At 35.4% G+C, this 27,892-nt stretch overlaps 1 protein-coding gene across 13 annotated transcripts in view; it reads right to left on the reverse strand.

The window, feature by feature from the left end:
- Positions 1-27,892, reverse strand: part of BPTF (bromodomain PHD finger transcription factor) — a 136,250-nt gene that overhangs the window by 45,229 nt on the left and 63,129 nt on the right. For 7 of the 13 annotated variants that reach the window (XM_081271476.1, XM_081271474.1, XM_081271466.1 and 4 more), the window contains 8 exons: positions 26,688-26,876; positions 22,033-22,220; positions 20,119-20,474; positions 19,516-19,647; positions 7,375-7,504; positions 6,853-6,991; positions 4,376-4,555; positions 784-3,094 (listed from right to left, as the gene is read on the reverse strand). In XM_081271476.1, the coding sequence (XP_081127602.1) occupies positions 784-3,094; positions 4,376-4,555; positions 6,853-6,991; positions 7,375-7,504; positions 19,516-19,647; positions 20,119-20,474; positions 22,033-22,220; positions 26,688-26,876 (3,625 nt within the window). Of the gene's footprint in view, positions 1-783; positions 3,095-4,375; positions 4,556-6,852; positions 6,992-7,374; positions 7,505-19,515; positions 19,648-20,118; positions 20,475-22,032; positions 22,221-25,008; positions 25,145-26,687; positions 26,877-27,892 lie in introns of those variants that run through there. The other 6 variants (XM_081271477.1, XM_081271469.1, XM_081271467.1 and 3 more) reach the window with 3 other exon arrangements.

The raw sequence follows: 27,892 nt of genomic DNA on the forward strand, positions 1-27,892 counted from the left end.
ATAACAGGAGATAAAATACTAGAATGGGATTTAGGAAAACCAGGCACTAATTCCTAATGCTGCCCTTCTAGAGTCAGAGACAAATCATCACATATCTATAAAAGAATTTCTAAGATCTCTTCCCAATATAAAAACTACATGACTTTATAACTGCCAATACTATATGCTTATGATTTGTCCCCCATACCTGAAGTGCCCAGAAATTTTTAAATTATAACTATTTCTGGGTTTCAAACTTTCCTGAGGAATAGCAGGATGTACTTTTTCTCATATAAATAGCAGAACTCCAAATATGTTTATCATGCAAATAAACTACATTAGGAAGATTTCCACATTATGATGAACTTTACACAATTTATAGTCATGTTTCCTTATGTCTTAGGTTTCCATGAATCACCTATACAATACAAACATTCCAGAAAGGTGGTGATTATCCAATTCTGTGGTTATCTTGTTCAACAGTAAACAATATGGCAATAACTTGCAAAGTTAGACACAAAAACAACCAGGTTCAATGTGTTCTTTTCGTCATGTTAAAACTAAAAGTCTGTTAAAGAATTCCCTTACATTTTAATTTTTTAAACATTTTTTTCCTTAGTAAAGTTATTACCTACGTAAGTTGGAAGTTTCCTATGTTTTACTTCCAGTTACTAACTTTGGTCACTAAACAGATGCTTCCCTATCTTATCTCTATTATCTCATTTTGTTAGAAAATGAGATACTTTTAGGAGATAATTTTTTTAAACCTCTGTCCCTCCCCCAAATACATTCTAAAGCACATACCTCCATGTGATACCAAAGGTTGGTCTAGGAGAAGGATACGGCCATATGTCCAAGGCAGGTTTGGCATTATAATTAAAATAAGGGACTTCTCGGATTCCTCCTTTTCTTGCCAACTTTTTTAAGTCGTCATTAGGCAAAACAAATATGCTCTTCTTGCTGCTCTTGGTAATAAACTTTCTATAAGATGGTAGAGCTGTACCTGAGCGAGTCTTCTTCGGTCTTGAAAATTTCATCAGTTTCACCTTGTCTCTTGTGGAGTACTCTTTGCTCACAGTCATGGATGTTACCAGTGTGCCTCCTGCAGTGGTCAGTGAGTCTGTCACTGTCGTGGTGACCACAGTTTTGCTTTGCTCCTTTACAGAGATGATGTCCACACTGCTGCCAGTGGAGGGGGTGGACAGCTTTGTTACTGTCGTGGTGGTTGTGACAGTGGACTTGGCACAATTTTCTGTGGAAGAGACTACAGTTTGCTTATCACCTTTTGCTACCTTGATTACGGTTTTTGACTCTGTGGCCACTGTGGATGTCATCGTGGTAACTTCTGTGATGACTGTTTTTCTTTTAGATTCTCCATTAACATTTTCATCTTTGTTGGAGGGCAGACCATTTTCATCAATAAAATCACTACTGAGGTTAGATTCCTCTTCAGATGTGATAGGTGATGGAGTAACCTTCTTAACTTCTGAGGCTTCGATTTCCATATCTTCTACCTGATTAAATGAACTGCTTCCAGGACAAGATGGTAGAGGCGAGGGGGGCTCTGTACTGTCAGACTCTTTGGTTGATGATGGTAGCGCCTCAAGGCTATCTTGGTAATTACCTGCACCAGCTGAAGAACTCAGTACACGTGACTTTGTATCTGAATTATTTTTTTCATTAAAATCTTCCATAATAACATCACCATTAATGAATGGCTTTACACCTGACTGTTTAACAGTTAATGACTTAATATCATTTTCAGGAACAATTTTATTTATATTATTAACCTTTGGTTCAACATTACCACTTATGATTTTACTTTCGGAGATTTCTTTCAAACATTCACCTTTCAAACATACCTTAGGTTTATTATCTTTTCCATTTATTTGAAATGTGCTTGCTTTCTGGCTTTTCTTTTCAGACTCTCGATTTTCACTATTCCTTTTGTCAGTGATATTTTTTAGATTTATTTGATCAATACATTTATTAACTGGCCTCTCCTCTAACTTGTGCTGTTGACTTGTTTTTTTACCATTTGTTTCAGTTACCTTACCCTGCAGCCTGTCATCACAGTTTCCAGTGGTCTTATCAGAAACAAACTCACATTTTAATGGCTCCAAGCTTTCATTACCTTGTTCTGGAGTTATGAACTGTTCAGAAACACCTTCATTGCTATTTTGAACAATCATATCTTCTTCACTGCTATCTTGAATAGACATAGTATCAGAACTATTTTCCAAAGTGCTATTATATTCAGAGTCACATCCTAGCTTTCCATCAAAGTCCGATGCTTTTGACAGAGATGGGGCATCTTGGTCACTAGTACTCTTAGGTACCAATGGAAGTAGAGCACTCTTGGAAGATGAAACGATGGTGTCATTATCCCCCTGTGTGAGTGGTTTTTTGTTCTTATAGATCAAAGTATCAATATCATCTGTACTGGCTGGTTTAGAGTCATCAATGAAAACATCACTTCCTTTTGTTTGAATCTTACCAAGTTCCTGGCCTTTACTGGCAGGTTCAGAGACATTCTCATCTATGTCATTTTCAATAGAATTTTGTTTGTGATTGTTCATCCTGGGACTCTGATTGGAGACATCATCTAATGCCTGATCTTTTGGATGACGTTTGTCTCTGTTAAGACTAGGATCACTGATTCCAAGAACCGAGGAATCACTTTGTGAGCACCCTTGAGTCCAGTCCTCTGCTGTATCATGACCTACATCGGGGCTCTGTTCTTGTCTAAGCAAGTCACTATGACACCCTTCTTTTGCTTTTGTTATTACTGGTGACTCAGAAAGACTTTTCAAAGAACTTTGAGAAGACTTTCCTAGGCCCTTCATTCCGCCCTCCAACTTCATTTTTTCATGGCGTTGTTTTTCTTCCAGTGTAAACTGTTTAATTCTCCTTTCAAGAAGTCCATCTAGTTTGGATGATTTTATTTTCTTTTTGTAACTAGTCCTTAGATGGAAGCCCTCACTGACATTGACCACATCTACTTGAGAACTTTCCTGACAATTTATTTGGGACTCTGTTTTCACATCATCATCTATTTCCATTGGTTCTTCCTTGAAGGATTTATCAATGTCAGAATATAAAAGTTCTTTAACATCTGTGAAATAAAGACATTTAATTAATAAGTGTAATTTCTACTCTAAAACGAGGAATTTGAGACTGTTATTTTTATTTATTTTTTTATTTTGAAAGGGGGGGGGAGAGAGAGAGAGAAATTTTTTTTAATGTTTATTTTTTAGTTATTGGCAGACATAACATCTTTGTATATGGTGCTGAGGGTCGAACCCGGGCCGCACGCATGCCAGGCGAGCGCGCTACCGCTTGAGCCACATCCCCAGCCCCAAGATTATTATTTTTAAAAGGACCTGTTTTTCTTCTTTTCACATCAGGGCTTTTAAAAAGTAAATATTTCAAAGCTCTTAATACATTATTAAAATATGAACAGGGCTAAACTTTATAAAAGGTTAAAAAAACACATAAAATATATATTTCTGAATTCACAAATTTACAATTATCCAAATATTCTGATTCTTAGTATCTAAAAGATGGAATGCTGTAATGGAAAATTACTTAGTATATGATATGCTATTGCACAAACTAGTGGAAGATTTTGTACTTTATAGTTATGTATCTTTAGATGCATGCACTGTCTAGCTCATATAGTTTTTAAAAAACTACTTTTTAACAAAAGACTAGTTTTTCAAAAGGTAAACATGAGTTACCATAGGATTCAGCAATTCCACTCCGAGGTAAACATGAGTTACCATATGATTCAATAATTCCACTCCTAGGTATTTTTACAAAAATACTTGTACATGAATTTCATTAGCAGCATTATTCATAATAGCTAAAAAGTGGAAACAGCCCAAAGTCCATCAGGCAATGACTGGATAAACAAAATGTGGCCAATCAATCCAATGTAATATTTATTTGGAAATAAAGTACTAAAATATACTACAATATGGATGAACCTTGAAAATATTTTAAGTTAAAGCAGCCAGTCATAAAGGAAAGCACATTATCTGATTCCACTTAAGTGAAATGTCCCAAACAGTCAAATCCACAGAGACAGAAATAGATTGGTGAGCTGGGGACATCTGAGAAAGGACTGGGAAGTGACTGCTGGTGAGTATGAGACTTCCTTTCCAGACTTCCTTTCTAGGTGATGCAAATGTTCTAAAATTGATGTGGTAATGGTTGAACTACTCTGGAAACATACTAAAACCACTGTTTTTACACTTCAATAGGGGGAACTGTAAAATGAATAAATAATGTTTCAATAAAGCTGTTACCCTATCACACAGACACACTGTGGTGTGAATCTGATGCCCTGCACTCTCACCACACGGAAGCTGCCCTCCACTTGGCCTCTCTTTACCTTGGTCCTTCTTTTCAGTACTCTTTGAGATCTCCATTTCACTTTGGTCTGTTCCTTTTGCAGCATCTCCATCTTTTACTTCAGCTTTCTCAGAATCCGGGTCTGCTTTAATTTTTTTTGGACTTCGTGGACTTTTCCTTTTATCTGATTCATCCATATTTTCATCTATGCTATTTTTGGCTAAAAAGAACCACATTTATGTCAATTACAATTATTTCCAATATTAGAAATTTACTTTAATGTATACAGTTTAATAGAAATAACCAAGTATTTTCCAGTAAGCTATATTTCACTAAAACAAAAAAGCTGAAGGTACATTATAACTTTTTACATTAAGTTGCTCAAAATTTTTTTTTAACAAGTCAGTAGTAGCCCCTTCTACAAGTTGTAAGAACCTTGGTATTTAAAATAGACAACTAAAAATGTTTGGATTTTTTTCTTGCATTGAAGATCTTCATGGGCTGGTGATGCAGTTTGGTGAGAGAGTCCCTGCCTGGCATGTGTGAGGCCCCGAGTTCCCTATCCAGCATCATATTAAAAAAAAAAAAAAAAAAAGTCTACTTAACATAAATAGTATCTCAAATCTAATCTTTACTAAGATTAAAAAATATTGTGCAATATAATTGCCCATTTTTAAAGTGATGCCAGAGGTCAGAGAATAACAGCCAACCAAACACATCCAACACTCTGGTCTTGAGGGGCCAAGTCAAAAGTTTCCCAAAGTGCATTTCTCTGTTTTTCAACATAAATGTGCCTCCATCACCCAATCAGACATGGTTAGCTATTACTATAGCAACAGGTAGTTCTGCCATCATTAATTGGTGGTTACTATTGCCTCCACTATGATTTCTATTTCGTAGTTAAGCCCAGAGCCAGGGGCAGTATGCACTGCTGCTTTATTCCCTGCTACCACCTGGAAAGAAAGGTTCAAAAAGACCCAACTTGCTGGGCTAGGGGTGTAGCATGAACAAGGCTCTGGGTTCAACCCCTATATGGCACACACACACACACACACACACACACACACACACACACAAAATCAACTTGGTACCAGACTAAATAAAGTCTGGCATCTGAATATGAGAAATCTTATACTAAGTAGATATAAAGTAAATTTGCAAAAGCATAAAGAATCTGTACATTGATCATCTGTATCTTACTATATATGTATCAAACCAGTTCAGACACAATTAAAGAGCTCTCTAGATTTTGAGTCCTCAGTAGATAACTAGAACAACAAAAATGGTAATAAAAGAGCCTTGCAATAATCTGCTGGAACTTATTATAATGGATATGATTTGATAATAATATAACTGAATATTGACTGTTGCTATTTATCAAATAGAATTTCATTGAGCAATTTCCAAGATACTACTAGACCTGACAAAATAAATTCCAATGATACTTATAAAGTATGTATTTCTCCTATTCAAAGATAAACCAATATTAACTTTTCTATATTAACAATAGCACAAATCTACCAGTCCAGGTTTCATCACAGCCATTCACAAAGAAGCCAAATTAATTAATTAGGTAAGTACACACTATTGTGCACTACATATAGGTTTCACAGGGAAGAACACATCATAACGTAAATCAGCAGATTATAATATGTAGTTAGCACAGTGGTTCTTGAAAATCGCTTAGGTAACAAAGGGAGGAGACTGCATGGCAGACAGTAAACAAGGCTACAGAAGCCAAGAGCCACAGGATCTGGTCAGGGATTTACTATTTTCTGCCTATGTGAACACTGGTGTGTCATTTAGTCTTTGAAAAGGAAAGTCTATCTCTAATCTGTGATTCTAAATGCTAAAGTTTGTTAGCCAATAGTAAATCAAAAACAAAGCTCATTTATATGACTGTGATAAGAGACTTGATCACTTCCTTTCTAGGTTTGCTATGTACAATAATGCTGAGGTTACCAGATATGTGACTCCTCCAGAAGTCAGCCAGAATTGAGTTTAATATTTTAGAAAAGCAATACTATAATTAAGTGGCTGTGGTTTCAAAAAAATAAATAATTGTTTGTATAGCATTTCATCTTTTTTTAAAAATTTGTTTTAGCTGTAGTTAGCCACAATACCTTTATTTTATTTAATTTTATGTGGTGCTGAGGATCGAACTCAGTGCCTCGCACGTGTTAGGCAAACATTTTACCACTGAGCTATAATCCCAGCCCCTTTGTATAGTATTTCTTTAACTGCAATTTTAGATACCAAAATCCTGTGGATATAGATAATTTTTTAAATTTAAGAGTTTATAATTAGTAAGCGACAACAGTAATTTTGCACATACTATCAGAAGTTTCAGAAAAATGCTTTTATCCAAAATATGGCCAATATACTATCAGTTTATAAGAAAATAATACAAATCAAATGTGGTTATTCAGAAAAAAAATATAATTTTTATTAGTAAAAGAAACTAAGTATTTAAAATTTTCATATTAAACATAAATATTAAAAGACTCAGTTACTTACTTCCTTCTAATGACTTCCTATAATTCACATTAGTATTGCCAGGCAATTTAGGAACAAACCTATAAACATGAGTTTTACTAATCCAGCTCCAGCCACCATATCCTGTTACTCTATACTCCTCTCCTTTTTGTTTCCAAACCTGGTATAAATGAAAACAAGTTAATCAAACAACATAACATGTGTGGCATTATACATTATCAAACAAGAGTAAGATTCAGGCAAACAGAATTTATCAATCAATTTAATTTTCACTGGGAATCAGAGATTTATAAAAGAACTTACAATTATTTCTAAAATGCAAACTTTGAGCAAAGTTTTAGTTTTTTTTTTTTTAATAGCAGTTTCAACAAATTGGTCTCAAACACTCTTTAGTAAGAGGAATCTATGCTTATAAAATTATCAGAAAGATGTACTTCATTGCAACTGTATTAATTAAAAGGTTATGTGAGAAGTGAAAATTATAAGTTATTTGAAGTTGTAAAATAAAGGTCTCAAAAATGGTGGCTAACACTTTAAAATTACCTGATGTTTAACTGGAAATGTGTATTTTACCCATGTAGCTTGCTGCATTGTTTCTTCCTCTTCTTGTTTTTTCTCTTTTTTTTTTACTTTCTCCTTTTCTTCTCTTTCAATTGATGTCATTCTATGTAACCTAAAAACACATAGATACAAAAACAGAAATACACTTAACTTTGAAAAAAATAAAAAAGGTAAAAAAACACTATACTGAAAATTAGGCACAAAACCAAAAAGTGGTTAGCTGTAATCCCACAAACCCAATGCCAACTGACAAAAATAAATAGATGTAGAATTTTGTAACAGGAAAAGTCAGAATAGAAAATGGCAAAAATGGCTATCTTTTTCATATACCTTCCTGAAAGAAAGACTTCCGTTTTATTCTTGAAAGATTTCATGCATATATCATTTATGTATCCCTTTATATAGTCCATTATGCACACTCAGGTTTCTCTTAAGATCTTATAAATCTTTTACCTTTTACATAGTTTATTGTGCATTTACACACAGGATACTGCTAGAACACACACAACTAGTTTATAATCAGTGAATAATTATACTAGAAGATCTTTCAGAGTAAAAGATCTTTTTAAAAGAACTAAAAAATTATGCTGCTGCAAGGAGAAACTATATCTGACTGAATTAGTTCACTATGAAAGTATATTTTCAGTGTTTTTCTCCTTCCCACAAAGTCCAACAAATCCAAAAGCTTTTGTTTTTAATCAACTAGCACTGGAGATTTTAAAGTCTTCACAGGATCCACTAACAGAGAGTTCTGGTTTACTATATCCACAGAAAAAGGGGCCCATGGGGCGCCCCCTTTTGGATGACGAGGAATCAGGAAAGAAGGTCCACAATGAACTCAATCATAAGACAAACGGCACAGCCCACCCGCTTTTATCAGGCAAGAAAACAGGCACCTAATGCATCTACCAGTAACGTGCAGGCCTGTGTGTGATTCTATATTTAGGTGATTAGTCTAGATTTTCATGAGTGGGAATACTGCTCGTAAACAGACATGAACCAAAATCTACAAAGAGAGGAGCTTTTGCCTCTAAGAGCTCCAGTGGCAAAACTGCTTTTTATCCCAATCAAACCAGAGGAAGCAAATTTCTCATGCACACCTACGTGGGAAAGAACAGAGGCTTTTTGTCAACTTAGTGTAGTGGTGCAAGAAAGAGGGGAAAACTGAATTCATTTTATCTTCATTTACATCAAACATTCCCTATTTCTCTTCCTTTTTCTCCCTGCCCTCCTTCCTTCTCCTTTTTTTAAGAAGTCTTTGTGGGCTGAGGATGTGGCTCAAGCGGTAGTGCGCTTGCCTGGCATGCGTGCGGCCCGGGTTCGATCCTCAGCACCACATACAAACAAAGATGTTGTGTCTGCCGAAAACTGAAAAACAAATATTAAAGAATTCTCTCTCTCTCTCTCTTTAAAAAAAAAAAAAAGAAGAAGTCTTTGTGTTCCTATGATCATAGGACCTCAGTACGTAGTTCCCCCAGGTTGAGAGTTCATGACTATTGACTGCACACAACTACAATAGAGAACATTCTCCATAAGGCCCCTCCAGGTTCTCCTAACATAAAGGCTGGAGGGGAAAGGTGGTAGTTTCTCAGTAGCAACTAACTCACCTACTCAAATACCATCTATTCACCAACACTCTCAGAACCAGGAGTGAAACAAGCTCCAGAGGCATAGCATGGTGGATGCCCTGAGTGCCAATGCCAGAACCCAATAGTAGTTTTCAGGGTTTTTGTTATCTTGGCTTCTTCCACCTCTGAAAGGCCAGGTCCACATAATAACTGAGCCATCTTCTAAGAGAGGCCTGGAATGGAGCACTGTGTGGAAAATGACACTCTTGACACTCTGGGGCTCTTGGTTTCTATCCTCAAATTCAAATGATTTACACTTTACTGAGGCAAGCTGTTAAGTGTGATAGCTAAAATAGCTAATAACAAACAGCTTTATTTTATTATAGTTATTACAGCTAATCTGTGATGTTGACTGTCCCTGAGAAAATTCTTTTTTTCAGTTAAAAAAAAAAATCACTGCTATCAAGATGATCCTTATGGGAAGAGGCAGAATCACAGGGGAGCTTGGCAGGACTTCAGTCCTGTTTGTTAGGAAGAAATCTTTGTCACTACTGGTAGCCTGCAGGCCACAGAAAGGACGTTCTATCAGACTGGTAACATACAGGCTTCAGCAGCCACTCCATTCTGGTGGGCACACTGGATGGCAGACTGTCCATCCTCATCCACACAGTCATCCGAGAGCTGGAATGGACTGAGTCCAAGGAATGGACTGACCATCAACTGGTATCCATGCAGTGCCCAGGATTCTGTTCTGTTATTATACTAAAACTACTGCATACAACATTTTTTATAGAATATTTTTAATGGTAAACTTGGGGAATATCCCTCTAGGTTCATTAGTGATGGGATGGCTGAGACCAAAAGTTCTTGCACTTAACATGCTGAGACAGTGCCAAACTGCTCCTCAGAACTGTGCAGTCCAGCCTCCCTTTCATTGTAAGGACAACCTGTTGTCCCGCACATCCATACGAGCTGAGTTAGTATCAACCTTCCAAATTGTTAGCCCAACTGAGTAGTAAAATATGCTATCCCATGGTTCTTTAATTATGAGAGAAGTAATCATTTTTATGTCTACTGGCCTTTCATATTTATTTTTCTGCACAATGCCTGTTCAATTCCTTTGTCTTGTCTGTACTGGACTATTAGTCCTTTTCATTTATAAAAGGTCTTTTGTCAATTAAGGACATTTTCCATTTGTGGTGCAAATATTTTTCCTCAGTTTTTCATCTGTCTTTTGAATATGATTATAATATTTTTCCACACAGAATTTTAAATACATGTATCCACTTTTCTCCTGTATGCCATCTGGGGATTTTATCTGTTTAAAAAGAAAGTATCACAACAAAAATATAAATTAATTCAAGCTTTTGTATTGCAATTTTCTTTGTTTTAGGGTTTTGATTTTTTTCTTTTTTACTTTTTCTTTTTTTTTTAATCTTCATCAATCTGAATGTTTTTGCTAAGGCAGGATCTAAGTGACATTTTCCCCAAACATGCCCTCTTTGATTTCTACCACTTGCTAAATTCCCACATGCATTTAAATCTGTTTCTGAATTTCCTAATCTATTCCACTCCCCTCCTTTAGCAGGATTATTTTGATTAGTTTCAAAATATGCTCTAACACCTATTCTTAATATCCATTTCCCTAAGGCTATTCTTACACATTAATTTTTCTAGATGAACTATTAATATCATTTTGGTCAAGCCTCCCACATTCTCAGGAGGGCAAATCCTCTTCACAAGGCAAAGTATTCTTTAAGACTTTAGTCAAGTTTTAAGGATTGTTTTATGCAAGTCCTGAATATTTATTCCTAGGAGTTTGGCAGCTTTATTGGTTATTGCTGGCATCTTTTCACTCAAGATTTTTTAAATATACAAAATGCAACAAAGTTAAAAAATTGAACTTTAACAATAAGCAATGTATCAAAAGCTTGCGTTTCCTAACCCTTGGCAATTACTACTTCAACTTTTGTGTTAAATATTCCCTTGTTTATCTCCTCTCGGTTTTACTACCTATGTGTATATCCCAAATAGTGAAAAAGTTTGGCTTTTGAAAACTCAGTAGCAAGCATAAAACTAGCTGCATGAGCAAGAGAAATATTGTCACTACAAAGATTTTCCAATAAAATCTGACCTTCTTTCTGTGTCACACAATCTGTCTGTAGCTTTAACAAAAGTTTATAAGAGCTTTTTTGGTGAGTTAGAGGGCAAGGTTATGAGCATGTCCAGGAAGACACAGGGCCCACCACAATCACGGTACCTGGCCGACTGCAGTGTAAAACAGGTCCATTATCACCCCTTTGCCCGCTTTGATGGAAGTCAGCGAGGAACAGAATTAAATGTGTTTATCTAATTTGCTATTTTAACTCAGAAGTAAGGCCCCTGGTGTTTTTTACATGGTTATTGTTTGTTTACATGAAAGCTTTTTATTTAGTATGCCACAAATCTTATTTAATTTTCATATTGTTTCTGATAGAATTTCAGCCATGAGGGGATTTCCTAAGTACATAATTAGATTATAATAACTGAGCCTATATCTTGGCAATGTTTACATATATCTCTTGGCAACTTGCACTGGCTATTGTCTTTAGTTAAAGTCAAAATATAGTAAAGGGGCTGGGGATGTAGCTCAGTTGGTAGAGTGCTTGCCTTGCATGTACAAGGTCCTTGGTTCAATCCCCAGCACCACAAAAAACAAACAAACAAACAAACAAATAAATAAATAAATGAATGAGAATTGAAAGGGATGTGCGTGTGCGTGCGTGTGTGTGTGTGTGGGGGGGGCTGGGGCTGTAACTCAGTGGCAAAGCACTTGCCTAGCACATGTGAGGCACTGGGGTCAATCCTTAGCACCACATAAAAACAAAAAAATAAAAAGGCATGCTATCCATCTACATGAATCAAAAAATGAAAATTTAAAAAGACATATAGTAATAGGCATCTTTATTTTGTTCCACCATAAGGGGAATGCTTCAAAGGTTGCAGAGAGAAGGAAAATGGTTTGGTTTGAAATAAATCTTTACCATTAAAAAAAAAAAAAAGACTTCATATTATTATTTAAGCTTTAAAAAACAACAATAATTGATAATGAACTGACAAAACCAAAACTTTTCTGGCATCTAATGAACTGATCATAATTTTTTCTTTCTTTGACTTCTTAAATATTAATCTAATATTAGACCATGTTAACCATGCCTAGAAAGAATCCAGGTTTCTATTCTTTTAATTTCTTCCTGAGTATATTTGCTAATATTTTATTTAAGATTTCCTATGTACACATCTATTTATTAGTTATTCATCACTGATAAATATTAACAAAGGAAACAGGGCCATAATTTTCTATTTGTCTTTTTTTTAAATTTATTTATTTATGTATGTATGTATGTATGTATGTATGTATGTGGTGCTGCAGATTGAACCCACTGCCTCACACATTTATTTATTTATTTATTTATTTATTTATGTGGTGCTGCTTATTTATTTATTTATGTGGTGCTGCAGATTGAACCCAGTGCCTCATACATGCTAAGCAAGTGTTCTACCACTGAGCTATAATCCCAGCCCCTGCCTACTTCTTTTTATCAAGTTTTTTTCCTATCTTTTTTTGGGAGGTGAGTATTGAGTTTTGAACCTAGGGGTACTTTACAAGCAAATTACATCATGAGTCCCCAACTCTTTTTATTTTGAGACAGTGTCTTACTAAATTGCAATCTGCAATTCTTCTGCCTCAGCCTCCCAAGTCACTAGAATTACAGGTATGCACCATAGTTTGTTTGTCATTTTATATGCTAATAGAAATTATGATCTACAAGATTCCCCTCATTTTCTATTTCAGTATAAAACTTTAAATTTTCTGATTCCTGAATTTCAAACAATTAAACAATCACAGATGCAGTAATATAACCAGAAATCCTTTTTCTAAGTGTGGCCCATAACCTACTGTCTAAAGACAGATCACCATAGCATCTCCTTTCCTACTCCCCCTCCAACCTCAAGTAAACCAAGGTGACTGCTTTCTCTATGAATGTAGGAAGCCTGGCTATTTTGTCAGAGGATCTGTAAGAGCTTTAAAATCCCCAGTGCTAGTACTAGTGAATCAGAAATATTGGTTAGTAAGTTCCTTTCTTTATTCTTGATATCAGTCATTTGAGTTTTCTGGCTTTCCTTTTTTATTTTCCTTAATAATCTTATCAGAAGTTTGTGAATTATAATTTTACACATCTAAGGTATGTATGTTTGTTATTTCATTAAATCTGTCCTTATTTTCAACATTTCTTTCCTTTACATTGCCTCTTTGAGATGTATTCCTCGCTAACTAATTTGCAGTTTTTCTTTTTTAATACAAACACTGAGGACAACCAATTTCCTCTAGGAACTTTTTAATTGCATCCTATAAATTTCAATATATGTAGCTTTCATTAACATCCAAATCAAAATTGTTTTAGTTTTCATAATGACTTCTTGATCATATTTTACTTAAGTATTATTTCTTAAGCTTCAAGCACACAGCCCTTGAATTTCTTAAAACATTAACCATAAATATCTACATTCCCTCAATAATATTGTAATATATTAGCATACATGCTTTAAACAAATAATATCAAACTACAAGTATTTTTATTAATTTTTTATTTGTTTTAATTAGTTATACATGATATGCATTTATGCACTTTGATATATCATCACAGATAATTTTTCATTTTTCCGAGTACACGTTTTAGAATCACAATGGTCATGCAGTCGCATATATACATTAAGTAATAATGTCTGTTTTATTCTGCTATCTTTCCTATCCCTACATCCCCTCTCCTTCCCTCCATCTAATCTAAGGTAATGTTATTCCTCTCTAGTGCCCCACCCTGACCCTGCATGTCTTACTGTGAATTAGCATCTGCATATTAAGGAAAACATTGGCCTTTGGTTTTTAGGGACTGGCTTATTTTCCTTAGTATGATATTCTGCAACTCCATCCATTTACTGGCAAATGCCATATTTCACTTTTTTAAAAGCTGAATAATATTCCACTAAATATTATTCCACTGAATGGATAAAGAAAATATCATATTTTCTTTATCCATTCATCTACTGAAGGACCCTAGGCTGGTTTCATAGTTTGGCTATGGTGAATTGAGTTGCTATAAACATTGCCGTAGCTGCATTACTGTAGTATGCTGATTTTAAGTCCTTTGGGTATAAACCAAGGAGTGCAATAGCTGGGTCAAATGGCGGTTCCATTCCCAGTTATCTGAGGAATCTCCATACTGCTTTCCAAAGTGGTTGCACCAATTTGCAGTCCCACCAGCAATGTATGAGTGCACCTTTTTCCCCACATCCTCGCCAACATTTATTGTCGCCTATATTCTTGATGATTGCCATTCTAACAGGAGTGAGGCGAAATCTCATTAGATGAAATGCATTTCTCTAATTGACAGAGATGTTGAACACTATATATTTGTTGATCGACTATTTCTTCTGTGAAGTGTCTGTTCAGTTCCTTGGTCCATTTATTGATTGGGTTATTTGATTTTTTTGGTGTTAAGTATTCTGAGTTCTTTGTATATCCTAGAAATTAATGCTTTATAGGAGGTGCATGTGGTAAAGATTTTCTCCCAATCTGTTGGCTCTCACATTATTGATTATTTCCTTTGCTAAAAAGTTTTCTAATTTGAATCCATCCCATTTATTGATTCTTGATTTTACTTCATGTGCTTTAGGAGTCTTGTTAAGGAAGTCAGATCCTAGACCGAAGATTTGCACTTATTTTTTCTTCTATTAGGCGCAGGGTCTCTGTTCTACTGCCTCAGTCTTTGATCAACTTTGAGTTGATTTGTCAGAGGTGAGAGATAGAGGTTTAATTTCATTTTGCTACATATTTTTAGTGAAAGAACTCTTTTCACTTTCTTCCATATTTACAGATCCAATTTCATTACAATTGTTGCTCTAATTTGACTTTTGCTGGTACATAGTAATCCATTATAAGACAATGTCAAAATTTAAATTTGCCTGATGATGGCTATTTGGGGATTATCTTCAAATTTTACCATTAAGTATAAAATTCTAAGGTACACTCATCTAACATGTGTCCTTGTGTAAACATGTAATATAGTTCCTCCATGATATTAAATACAAAAATTGCATTAACTTTTTCACCAAACTTAACTTTTTACACCACTCATTATACTACTGATCTGTATTAGGGATGTATTAGAGTGTATTAGAGCTGTCTTCCTCTTATGTCACCTCTTTCTTAATATACTCTTTCTTTAAAAGTTTGACAATTTGATGGATGTGGAACAGTAGCCTATGGTTTTGATGTGCATTTCCCAACTTACCATGAAAGTTAAGCACCTTTTCAGCCTTTTTGGCTATTTGTGTCTCTTCTTGAGTAAATTATATTTTTAGTCTTTTTCCCCCTACTAAATGGCTTCATGTTTTTCATATTATTGAAGTGTAAGAGTTCTTTAATATATTGTAGATACTACCAATTACAATAAAACAACAAAAATATATTCAACCAGTCCATGACCCAGTCTTTTAGGATAATACATTATTACAAGGCAGCCCAAATCCAACAAAAAACAAGCCACTGCTATACAGGAAGCATATAATAAAACACAAACTTTAAGGTTGTGGTTATCTAGCTGGTGTGGTGGTCCATGCCTATAATCCTGCCTACTTAGGGGGCTCATGCAGGAGGATCACAAGTTTGAAACCAGCGAGGGCAAGTTTGAAACACCCTGTCTCAAAATAAAATACAAAGAACTAGGGATGTAGTTCAACAGTAGAGTGCTTGCCTAGCATATATAAAACCCTAGGTTCAATCACCCCCTCCCCTTGCCCCCAAACAGTGGTTTTCTCGGGAGAAATAAGATAATGTGAGTGAAAACCAGATGCAATCATGGTAATGTCCTTATTTTAAAATTCGGTGGTTAATTCACAGATGTTCTTTTTTTTGGGGGGAGGGGGGCTGGGAACAGGGGACATAATTGGGGATTGAACCCAAGAGCACTTAACCAGTGAGCCACATCTCCAGCCCTTTTTACTTTCTAAGACAGAGTCTTGCTAAGTTGCTTAGGGCCTTACTAAGTTGCTGATGCTGGCCTTGAACTTATGATCCTCCTGCCTCAGCCTCCCAAATTGCTGGGGTTACATGTATGTACCACTGCCTGTGGCTTCATTTTTATTATTATCCATTACACCTTATGTTACACAGAATCTTACAGTTGTATCATTTATTAAACATAGGAACCCACTTGTAGTGTATACAGACATACACACTCTTGCACACTCATTCTCATCTGGCAACATGCTTGTAAATTCAAGAAATGTCTGCCTTATATATATCACAGGAGATAATGAATGAGTCAGGAGAGAAAAAAAACATGAAAAGGAATAAGTATGGAAGGAAAGAAAGGGTATCAGGAAATAAAAACAAGGAAGGAAGGGAAAAAGGAAGAAGGGAAAAAGAAAGAGGTTGCGGGGAGAAACAAACAGGGAGTTTCTTCCAGGGTTATAACGAAAATGTTCTATAATTTCTCTTTGGAGTTTTGTTAAAGTTTTGCTTTTTCACATTTAAGATTTGCTCATCTGGAATTGACTTCTTTGTGGTATAAAACACGGAACCCAATTTTCCACCAACATGGATAACTCGTTGTCCCCTCACCTTTCCCTGAATAGTCATCCTCTGTAAATGCTACTTCAATTGTGTGTTACATTTCCATGTATGGGTTGGTCTGATTCTGGACTCTTTTTATGCTGTACCATTGGTCTATGTTTATCTTTGCGTCTATACCACTGCATTATTATAGCTTTAAAAGAAGTCTTGTAGGGGGCTGAGATTGTGGCTCAGTGGTAGAGCACTTGCCTACCATATGTGAGGCACTGGGTTCAATTCTCAAAACCATATACAAATAAATAAAATAAAGGTCTATGAACAACTAAAAATATATTTTTTAAATATATTTTAAAAAAATAAAAAAGAAGTCTAGTTACCTTGCAGAACAAGTCCCTCCCACCTGGTCTTTAAAATTTGCCTTTTCACTTATTGTTTTTTTTTTTTTTTTTTTTTTTTTTGGTATCATCAATTCTACAGAAAACCCAACTAAAACTTTTAATGTTATTAAAATTAATTTATATATTAATAGGAGAAAACCTAAAGTTGTCAAGACACTGTACATAAACAAGAGAAAGTTTTCTACTTTTCTGTATTATTTAATGTTTCTCAACAAAAATTTTCATAATTTTCTTCACAAAGATAATTTATTTTTATTTTTTATTTTTTTGGTGGTGTGTGTATGTCTTTGTGGTGTTGCGGATTAGAACCCAGGGCCTTGTTGGTAGAACTCTACCAACTGAGCTATATCCCCAACCCAATAATTTATGAATATTTTAAAAATATTATTACTGTTAGACTGCTTTCAAAGCTTTTTATTAATTATCACAATAAAAAATCTTTTTGAGCTGGGCGTAATGGCACATGCCTGTAATCCCAGCGACCTGGGAGGTTGAGGCAGGAGGGCTGCAAGTTCAAAGCCAGCCTCAGCAACTCAGTGAGGCACTTAGCAATTCAGTAAGACCCTGTCTCTAAATAATATAGAAAATATGCTGAGGATGTGGCCCAGTGGTTAAGTGCCCCTGGGGTCAATCCTTAGTACCACACCTCAAAATTGTTTTGAATAAAATATTAGTTTGAATTTCTTGAGGATCCAGTTTTAGAAATTTGTTACCTATTTAGTTAACCATACCATTGCCAAAAGTAGAAATCCTGTTATTAATTTCTAATTTTCTTAAATCGTAGTCCCTAATTTTTAAAGAAATTTAGAGTATTCTATTTCATCTCCCCTTAACATTATATTAAACGATAATTATTAAATATATATTACCAGATTTTACACTAATACAATTCAGAGCATAATTTTTTAAGTCTAAAGAACATTTTGAGACCAGTCACTTGTATTGACAAAGCAAGGAGGAAAAAAAAAACACCTGGATTAAAAAGTCTGAATTCCATCTTCCACTATAATGTACAGCACTTGAAAAAAAAAATAAGTAAAAGGTATGATTTAGTAATTTTAAACTACATCTAATAATGGAAGGTTTACTTAGTAACAATTATCATAGTTCTAGAAGCTTTGATCTGTCACTAGAGATGTGGCTTCAGGGTCCACCAACACAAGTTTCAGGATGGTCACCTTTTCTAGAGAACAGTTTGGGGAAAGGCTGAAGGTAAATGTAAGAAGGAGCAACAGAAACAGAGAGCACTGCCTCCCAGTTACTCTCTTTCCTGGCTCAACCTTGATAAAAGAGGGCTAGAAACAGTACAGCAGAAGCATGCCACCCACTCATCTCTCCTGTCCCATAGTGCACAATTCTGCAGCACCTTAGTTTAACCTTGTTTTTCAGTTGCTAGGCAAAATTGAATCCATTCATTTGTGGAGGACGCTACAAACAGCAGCAATTATATTCCAAATGGGAAGGAAAAAGGCAGGAGGAAGACAGGAACAGCAATAAGATTATGTGGGGAAATCACTAAAGAAAACTGGAAGCAGTTTTTGGCAGATGAAAATGTTTGGTAGGTATAAAATTACTTAAAAACAGATTCATTATAAAATACAACAAATGTAGAAAGTAATGCAAAACATATTTATATTTTAAAAATCATAGGGTGCCGGACACAGTGGAGCATACTTGTAATCCCGGCAATTTGGGACGCTGAGGCAGAAGGATTAAAATTTCAAGGCCAGCCTCAACAATTTAGCAAGACTTTCTCTTAAAGTAAAATTTAAAAGGTAGGCGGGGGACTGGGGTATGGCTCAGTGTTCAATCCCCACTACCACAAAAAATAAAAACTACATGAACTCTATAGAGAAATGGGGAAGGTAGAATAATTCTTATTTTTTGATTACACTCTTGAATAATATTTGCATTTTTAATGCAAAAAATATATATATTATATTTATATTTATAAAAAGTATATATTAAATTTGTAATAACCTTCTGAAGACTAAAGTTTTGTTCTGTGTAAGTCCATCTGTGCTAAACAGATTCAAGTTTCAGAATTTATCTATCCAAGTCACACAGTTTTGGGTCTACTTGGAAGCTATAAGATTTCCAGTCATTCAAGTCTAAAAAAGGGTGTAAGGCAGATCCTTAGCACAGTAACTGGAACATTCTAGAACAGATACTCAAAAAACGTGACTGTTCTTCCTATTAAAAAAAATACTTTTTACTTTAAAAAAATATTTATAATTTGGGCTGGGATTGTGGCTCAGTGGCAGAGTGCTTGCCTTCCATGTGTGAGGCACTGGGTTCAATCTTCAGCACCACATAAAAATAAATAAATGAATGAAAGTATTTTAAAAAAATTTATAATTTCCATGTGTGATCTCTTTTGATCTTTATTACAATCCTGTATCACAAATAAGAACTAACGGAGGCCAAGAAGTGTGACATCTTTAGTAAGACTCTTAACCACATGAACTTTCATTCTTAATCAATAAGTACTTCCAGAACAATATCCAATATTCATCATTCACAAGGGTCAGAGTTCACTCACCTGGTATGTCCTAAGGATTCCCGCCATATTGGTAGCATCACAACTGGTTTAACTGCACATTCCAAAATAGCTAAAGCCAATGCAAATTCTCTGGGTTTGCTACACATCTGAACTGCCTTGATCCAATTTGCCCTATATTTCAGAAGAAAAATTATTTCATTTGGTTGATCTTAAAGTTAAAAGCATAATTTATGGTGACTCCATCTTACAGTGCATGTGAGTAAGGTTTCAAGGTGGAGATAAAAACATACTACAACTGGAAGTTTCAAGCTCACAGAATCAGATTTTAAACATTAGAAGGAATTTCAGATCATTTAGTCCTCACAATTCTTTGTCCTTCTACAATGTTCTGGACTTGATGGCCTCCACCAGAAATGACTGGACTCCACTTGATTTCTAGGGATAAAGACTGGTTCCTAAAAAAATCAACCAAACGCTAGTGCTGATTCAGCAAGTTACAATTATACCCATGCCTCTAGCTTCCTTACTGTCTGACCAAACCGACTTCATTTAATTCTCTGGCAATGACATTTTAAGGCATAGCAATCACTTTAAAAGTGTTTTGTAATTTATAGTAAAAAAATTAACCTTAGTATCCTTTACCTGTGTGAAGCCCAATTGGGATGAAGAAAAGATGAAGGGATGTTGTTTTCTAATTGGGTGATGGTCAGTCTCAGAGTAGATATGGTAAGAACTTTGGACCCATGGACAGAACCATTCCATTTGAACTCTCCTGCTGGAGTCAGACAGAACTTATGTGCAAGATGCCTTCTCTTATCATGGTCTTCCCTGTGCTGGTGCTTATTCAAAGCAAATGAATTGGTGGAGTACTGATTGTGGTAGACGCGATACTTCCCTTCTTGACCCAATTTGAAATAATTGTTGATATTTCCTTTCATGACCACTTCCTTTTTGGTGCTCAACCGTGAAATTTCTCCTTGAGAGTTAACTACTAGTACCTGACCAAGAAAATTTTAAAAACTTCGTTATTCACAGCAGAGATGCAAATTTTGTCTTGTCAACTGCCTTTTAATAAGTGTAGTCAAATATTTTAATGAGTTAATGTGCCTCTTATGATTGAACCGTTTAAGTTTAAAAGATAAAAGTGAAAGCCAATAATTTACGATCAAATAACCAAGATATACCCATGAAAAGAAAACTAACATTTATTAAGTATGTGCTAGACACTAGTGAGTACTTTTGTGATCTCAAATATGCACATGAAACTGTAGGTGAAATCATTCATCTACCATAATATCAAATTTATAACATTACTTTAGAGAGGCATTACATTTATTAATATCTAAAATACATTCTCCAAAAAATATCTTTTCTTCTGTATTTTTTTTAATCATTCCAGTCTTAATAGAAAAGTTCTATGGATAATTTAAAATAGTGTTTCAAAAAGTTGATTTCACTGCAGTAGCATATGAGAGGCCTGGGGTGTGATCCCTAGCACTGAAAAAAGAAAAAAGAAAAAGCAGTTGATCCCCAGGTTGGGGTGTAGCTCAGTCGGTAGAGTGCTTGCCTAGCACGCACAAGACCCAAGTTTGACTTCCAGCACCACAAGGGAAGGGGAAAAAAAAAAAAAAGGTTGATTCCAATCTTTCAGTGTATCATGAACCAAATGGTCTATCTCATTTAAATTTTAATAAAATATAATAAATGCACTAAACTACAAGAAAAAAATATCAGAGTGCTTTTGTCATAGTAAGAAAAATACTACCTCAGAAAGCTTTTAGATGTATTGAGTTGCTAGGAAAAAAACATTTATGGGCTGGGGATTTAGCTCAGTTGGTAGAGTGCTTGCCTTGCATGCACGAAGCCCTGGGTTCAATCCCCAGCACGAAAAGAAAAGAAAAGAAAAGAAAAGAAAAGAAAAGAAAAGAAAAGAAAAGAAAAGAAAAGAAAAGAAAAGAAAAGAAAAGAAAAGAAAAGAAAAGAAAAGAAAGAGAAGAGAAGAGAAGAGAAGAGAAGACAAATAATACAAAAAAAAAGAGTACAAATAATTCTCAAATCTAGGAGACACAGTTTGTTCCCTGTTCTGTCACCACAAGTAGGTGGGGGCAGAGATACTGAGTCCCATCTTTGATCCCATTGTTCATAACCAGAGCTGGGATGTTGTCTATCCTATGTACTGTATTCTGCTTTTGGTTAGGTATGTCCTGTCCTGTAGCTACAGCTCACGTGAAGTGATTATAAATAATCTAAAGCTCTTCAGTAAAGCCCTCACATATCATGTACGTAAAAGACTTTAATTTATTTAGAATTACATACAAAAAAGTGATCATCTGGTATCACCCTCTTCTAGCATTTTTATGCATGAAATAAATTTGGGTGTGCAAATATACTTATTGTAATAAAATCCTAATGCTTTTATACTTGTTACCCACTACACTCTTGAAAATGGTGAAAATCTAATTCAAAAGCAGATCTATAAGCCTATATACTTTTAAGGTATAATAATTACAATTATTCATACTCCAGAGATTTTTGTTTTAAATAGAAAGAACATACCTCTTTGCCTTCCTTAAACAATTTATTTGCTTCATGTGCTGCGGCTGCCACCTGCTGGCTCTTCAGCTGACTCAGTTTGCTGTCTGGATTCCGTAATCTGGTGATAATGCGAGTGGAGCCAGACGCTCCTCTTCCAGCTCCAAGAGACTCAGTCATCTCCCCATTAGATTTCTCTGATCTAAAGTCACCTGTTATCAATGAAAAAGCCACAAAGTAATTGCTGACGTAAGTATAAGAACAACACCTCATCCAAAACTCATATGTGGTGTACATCTAAGATCCAGAAAGTAGACAGATAAAGTCCTTGACTAGTCAAAGCAAATGTCACTAATTCTTTAGTGTACTTAAAAGAAAACATGTCAGACCTTTACTGTGAATCATTTATTATTTTAAAGAAAATATAAATGTGCAAGGTTACCTGTTTGGAAACTCATCTATTAGAACACAGAAGGGGCCGCTACAAAATTTACAAGTAACAAACATAATGACACAAAATGCACACTAACAAAATGTTGCTTTATATGTTCAATATGGATTCCTGTATTAAAAGGATACAATTAATTTTAGAAAGATTTTCAAGGAAATTTTATTTGAATGCCTAATAGTTTTGAGCTTAGAAATACCAAGTGACTTTTTTCTCACTGCTACATATGTAAGCTTATTATTATAAAAATCAACTAAATTAGTTTTCTTAATATACAAAAACCTCTCAACATTTTCAAAGTGATGAACTAAACTGCCCAGGAGCAATTTCTGCTTTGTGTATCTATGTAATTTCACTTTGGCTGAATATTTCTCTGTGTATTAAAATTACTGCATCATGGTCCAACTTCCACGTAAGCCAGACAACCGAATAAGATACAAATTTTCTAATTTAAAGATTTTTTTAAAATTAGGACAGTGTGGCATTGGCAATTAAAAGGACAAGAATTCACCACATAATATATTCTAAAGATGGCATTTTAAGTAAGAAGAGACAAAGATAGAACTGGAAAAATTGCTGTGCATTTGAGGGGAAAAAAAGGTTAAGACAGTTTGGCAAACACTTGTTCATTTATTTAGTCTGTTCCACACTGCTTCTTTCCTTTGGGGGAATGCTTTCTTCCCCACTTTAATCATGATTCAGCCAGGGCTATGAATCAAGTATCTTGCTTCTTTGGGTTGAACAACAGACCCGGCCTGGCCAGCCAGATCACACCACTACCTGGCCACAGTGACTGTCCCAGGAACTGGCCATGTGGTCCAGCCAATCAGCATTCTACTCAAGTTCTTTCAATCTGGAGATGGAGAAAGGTTCTCTGCTTTTTCTTTTTGTGAGCTGGAAAGGGTTTAAATTAGGGGCTAGCTAATTTTACTCTTACAACATGGAAAAAAACTGACACCGGTAGGAAACAATAAGCCCACCAGAGAAGAAATAGGAAAATATGAAAAGGGAAAACTGAGAGAAGACCATGATAATCTTAGCTATATAGATCCTAACATACTTGAGTCTGCCAGCAGCCCTGGACCTGCTAACTACCAAACTGTGCCAATAAAATTCCCTTCTTGTTTTAAGCAAGTTTGATGGGTTTCTGTCAAAACCAGCAAGTCCTAAATAATACAGAGGAGTATTTTAAGATTTTGGCTCCAAAATTTGGCACTGACTAAATCAAGATGGAGTGAAGAAACTGAGTTATCTTCTGCTGTAAGACTGAAAAGTTGGTAACCCTGAATGTGTGGCAGCCACGTAGCTGGTAAGACCATTAGTCTTCCCTCGGTTCTCAAATCACTACTCTAGCCCTATTGGAGTTCTACACCAAGACGCTGAGCTATGGTGGCTACTTCTGAGGACTATCTATAAAACCCTATAATAAAGACCTTGTTCACATCATTTGGTCTGCACTGGACTTCCCAGAAAGAGAAAAGGAATGACTGGCACAGCGCTTTTGAAAGGAAGCTCCTCCTAGAGCCAATGATCCAATGTTACTCAGCATCAATACTTTGCCGCTTGCTTAGAAGGAGATGACTGACCCCTAGGGGAAGACCTGAAGGAGCAAAGGGAACAAGGCTGACAGGAGAGGTCCTTACCCAACACACTGTGCCCAGGGCCATATTCTTCCTATTATAAAGGAGTGAGTCATTCCAATGAAGCTTATGGCAAAGGACAGATCTCCTCTCCCCCAGTTTCCAAGGTTCATTGTTTAATGATGCCAGGAGGCAAAAGCCTAGCCAGACTCTATTCACCTGAGGGCTAGGGCTATTGGCCTATCAACCATGCAAAATAAGGAAGTAAAGGGGTTCACCTTCAGGGACCATGACACCTTATCATTAATTATCAATAATAAGGTATCAGCAGAGTACCTATGGATCAGTAACAGAGTGCTATTGCCAGAAAAAACTCCAAACCTGCCAAATTGAAGTATATGACTGTTGAATCCTAAAGAAATCCATTCCTAGTTAAAAAAAAAAAAAAAAAAAAAAAAAAAAAAAAACAGCAGGATTAAGGCTGCTACAACAGAACGGCCTCCAGAAGGAGAATCTTCCCATAGACTTCTCACCTCTCATGCATATTCATCCTCCTAGATTTACTGAAGAGCACCCTCCACTATCAGGATAATGAATGCTAGAGGCAGATGAATTTATAATTTGACTTAAGACTGCAAAATCAAGATAGCCCATGAGAAGACCTGTCAAAATTAATGCACAGCACAGAAATCCTAGATTTGGATCAAGATACAATTGCTGAATATAACTATGGGACAGAGGTTTTTGGAAGTTTTCAGTTATGGGTGAGATTTTTGCATTGTGTTAGGCAGAGGTATTTTTGAACTGTATGTCTGGAATAAATGTGAGTAAACATGCATGTGCTAAGCTACCACAGGGTGGAGGTGCAAGTGTTTACTATGTTCTATCTTTACAGCACCCCTCTTTCTTTGGAAAACCATTTCCTACCCCACTCCAATCACATACTTTTGCTGGAGCCATCAATCATAATACCTTGCCTGCCCTGGCCACAGGGGTGGGAACAATATGATCCAAGATAGGCCACTCAAATTCCTTCCTCAAGGACTTTTGATTTGGAGCAGGAGTAGGGGCCTTGTCTTTGGGTCACAGACCTTGCTTGGAAAGATAGGAATACAAATTGCTGGTGCCATCTTCCCTGCCACTTGGAAAAAGCCTGTTTGTATTAGGAGAGAATGAAATTAACAAACAAACATATGTAGATCCAAAAGGTGAGAAAGAAAGAGAGGAAGACAGAGTCATTATACCTGGGAGTCCAGTTATGCCTGATGATGGCTCAGGCATTCCAATTACATAAACTAATTAAATTTCTCTTCAAGTAAGCTAGTTTAAACTGGTTTGATCATTTGCAATTGAAAATGTCCTAATTAAAACACATTTCTCATCTTCTACAATATACAAAATTATATTCTATATAGATTAAAAACAAAGTTATAGAAGTGTCATGAGAAACTGGCTGTAAGGTACATGTATATTCTTCCTTGATAAGACATAAAATTCAGAGAAATACCAAAGACTGGTAAATTTAACAACATAAAAATGTAAAAATTCCTGGATGACCATATAGCAGAGTTTAAAATGAGAAACTACTCTATAAATATATTTGTAAAAATCAAAGATTAATACCCATAATATGTAAAGCATTCCTAAAACTCACTAAGGAAAAATATCAAAATTCAATAGGAAAAAGTGATCAAAAAGACTAGTCACGTCACAGAAAGTTCAACACACATGTGAAATTCAACCATATTAATAAGGAAGGATAAGCAAATTTTAAAATAAAACATTTTACTGTTGACAAAAATATAGAATTGATGATATCAAATTTAAGGTTTAAGGATGAGGAAAAAACAGATGTGTGAATTATAGGTATAAATTCCTTTCGATATACAAGTAAGCAGTGGCTATCACTATTTTAAAAATATGCCTGCCATTTGACAAACAATTCCATTCACTGTTTCTATATTGCCAGATATACTTGCCCAAGTACACAAAGACACATGCTGAGAATGTTTTAAAAAAAAAAAAGCACCACAATTTATAATAATCAAACATCATGCAGCAGTTAAAAAGAATGCATTTAAAATGAAAAGATCCTATCATATGTGTTCCTGAGTGAAAAAAACAAGATACAGAATGATATAAGCAGAATGATCCCATTTGTGTGAAAAACAAAAACAAAAAAAACTTTGTAAACATACAAATATGAATGTAACTGCCGAGAGAAAGACCTAAAATGATACATGTCAAGTTGTTGATGGTGGTTACACTTGGAAAAAGGGTACAAAAAGGGCTTCTATTTTATTCCTTTGTGTGTTTTTTGTTTTGAGACAGGGTCTCACAACAATGCCAGGCTGGCCTTGAACTCCTGATTCTCCTGCCTCAGCCTCAGAGTAGCTGGGATTACAGGCGTGCACCACCACACCCAGCTTGATTTTCTGGGTTTTTGGGTTTTTTTTTTTTAAATAACAGGGCTATCTGTGTTTAAAATTAAAAAAAAAAAAATTAAAAGAAAAAAAAAAGAAAGAAAAAAAGGAAAACAAAAAGGGTAAAGAAAAATTTTAATCTTCCCACCCCCAGTAAACTTTTATTCTAAAAAACTGAAAAATGTTAAAAAAAAAAAAGTCCCTTTAATGGATGGTGTATATTCTTACCTATCTCTTCCTGAATAGAGACAGGTGTATGGGATTCTCTTTCTCCATTTTCAGGATCATCAGCTGCCTTAGCAGATTCACTCTGGGAAGAATTTAGTTCACTGCTGCTGTTACTGTTTTCCAGATTAGGCTGGATGGAGGTAGTGGTAGCACTAGTGTTACTGCTGTCACATGTCTTGTTAGATTCTTCTAGAAAAATAGAATATCTGATTTTTAAATTGGAAATCACAAAAAATAACTAGTTGTCAGAAAAGGCATTTAGGATCTCATTACAAAGCTTTATTTTTTTTAAGCTGATCATGTATGAATAATGCACTGTATGAAAAGAAATTGGTAAGCACCACCCTATGAGTTATTTTTTTTTAGTCTACCAGTCTATTAACTCATGGACTCTTACCATTTCAGTCTATAGTGCAAGGCAGACAATCTGTGAGATACCCCAGAGCTGAAGGAAAAAAAACAACTGATATAACTACTCTGCATAACTTATGGTACACCAGATACAGCAAAAGTGGTTTTGCTGAGATATTATCTCAAAATCTGAAATTTAGATTCTTACTTTTCAAAAGTATTACATCATACCAGAAAGAGATTTAAACCAGATCATTTGCCTCTAAGGTTTTCTGCCTGAGCTCTACATCCCCAGGTAACGCCTATAGGTGATTCACTTTCCATAACAACTTAACCGTTACCACTAAACTAAGAGTTTGATTCCTAAAAGTGCATCAAAATTAACACAACCACGAACTGAAAGCCCAAGTCTTTCCTGAGCAATTCAGAAATTAAGAGTCTCCCTCTGCATTCACATTTGCCAATAGCTGGTCTTTAAACTAGCTAAAGTAAAAGGTGGTTGACAGGATGTCAATGACTTTTTGAATGTATAATGACCTCCTAAAATTTTTTTCAGGGAAAAAAAACAACAACCTGACAGAAAAGAGATATATCTAAGAATAATCAAAAAAGAAATGAGAACAGCCTTTAAACTTGAAGAATGCTCACTTAATTTGGGCTAAGAGAAGCGCAAAATAAAAATATATGGAGAGAGGCAGTACCCATAGGCAGGAACAAACAAACAAACAAACTTAAGTAGTTATAAGCCTAGAAGAAATCAACCCCTCCCAATAAACTCAGGTGGAAAGGAGCTGGGTCCCACTCACTGCCCACGATGCTGCAGGTGTAGAAAACGGGCATTCTCATTCATTCTC

Source organism: Spermophilus citellus, assembly GCF_964194105.1.
Source record: "Spermophilus citellus genome assembly, chromosome: 17".
NCBI lineage: Eukaryota > Metazoa > Chordata > Mammalia > Rodentia > Sciuridae > Spermophilus > Spermophilus citellus.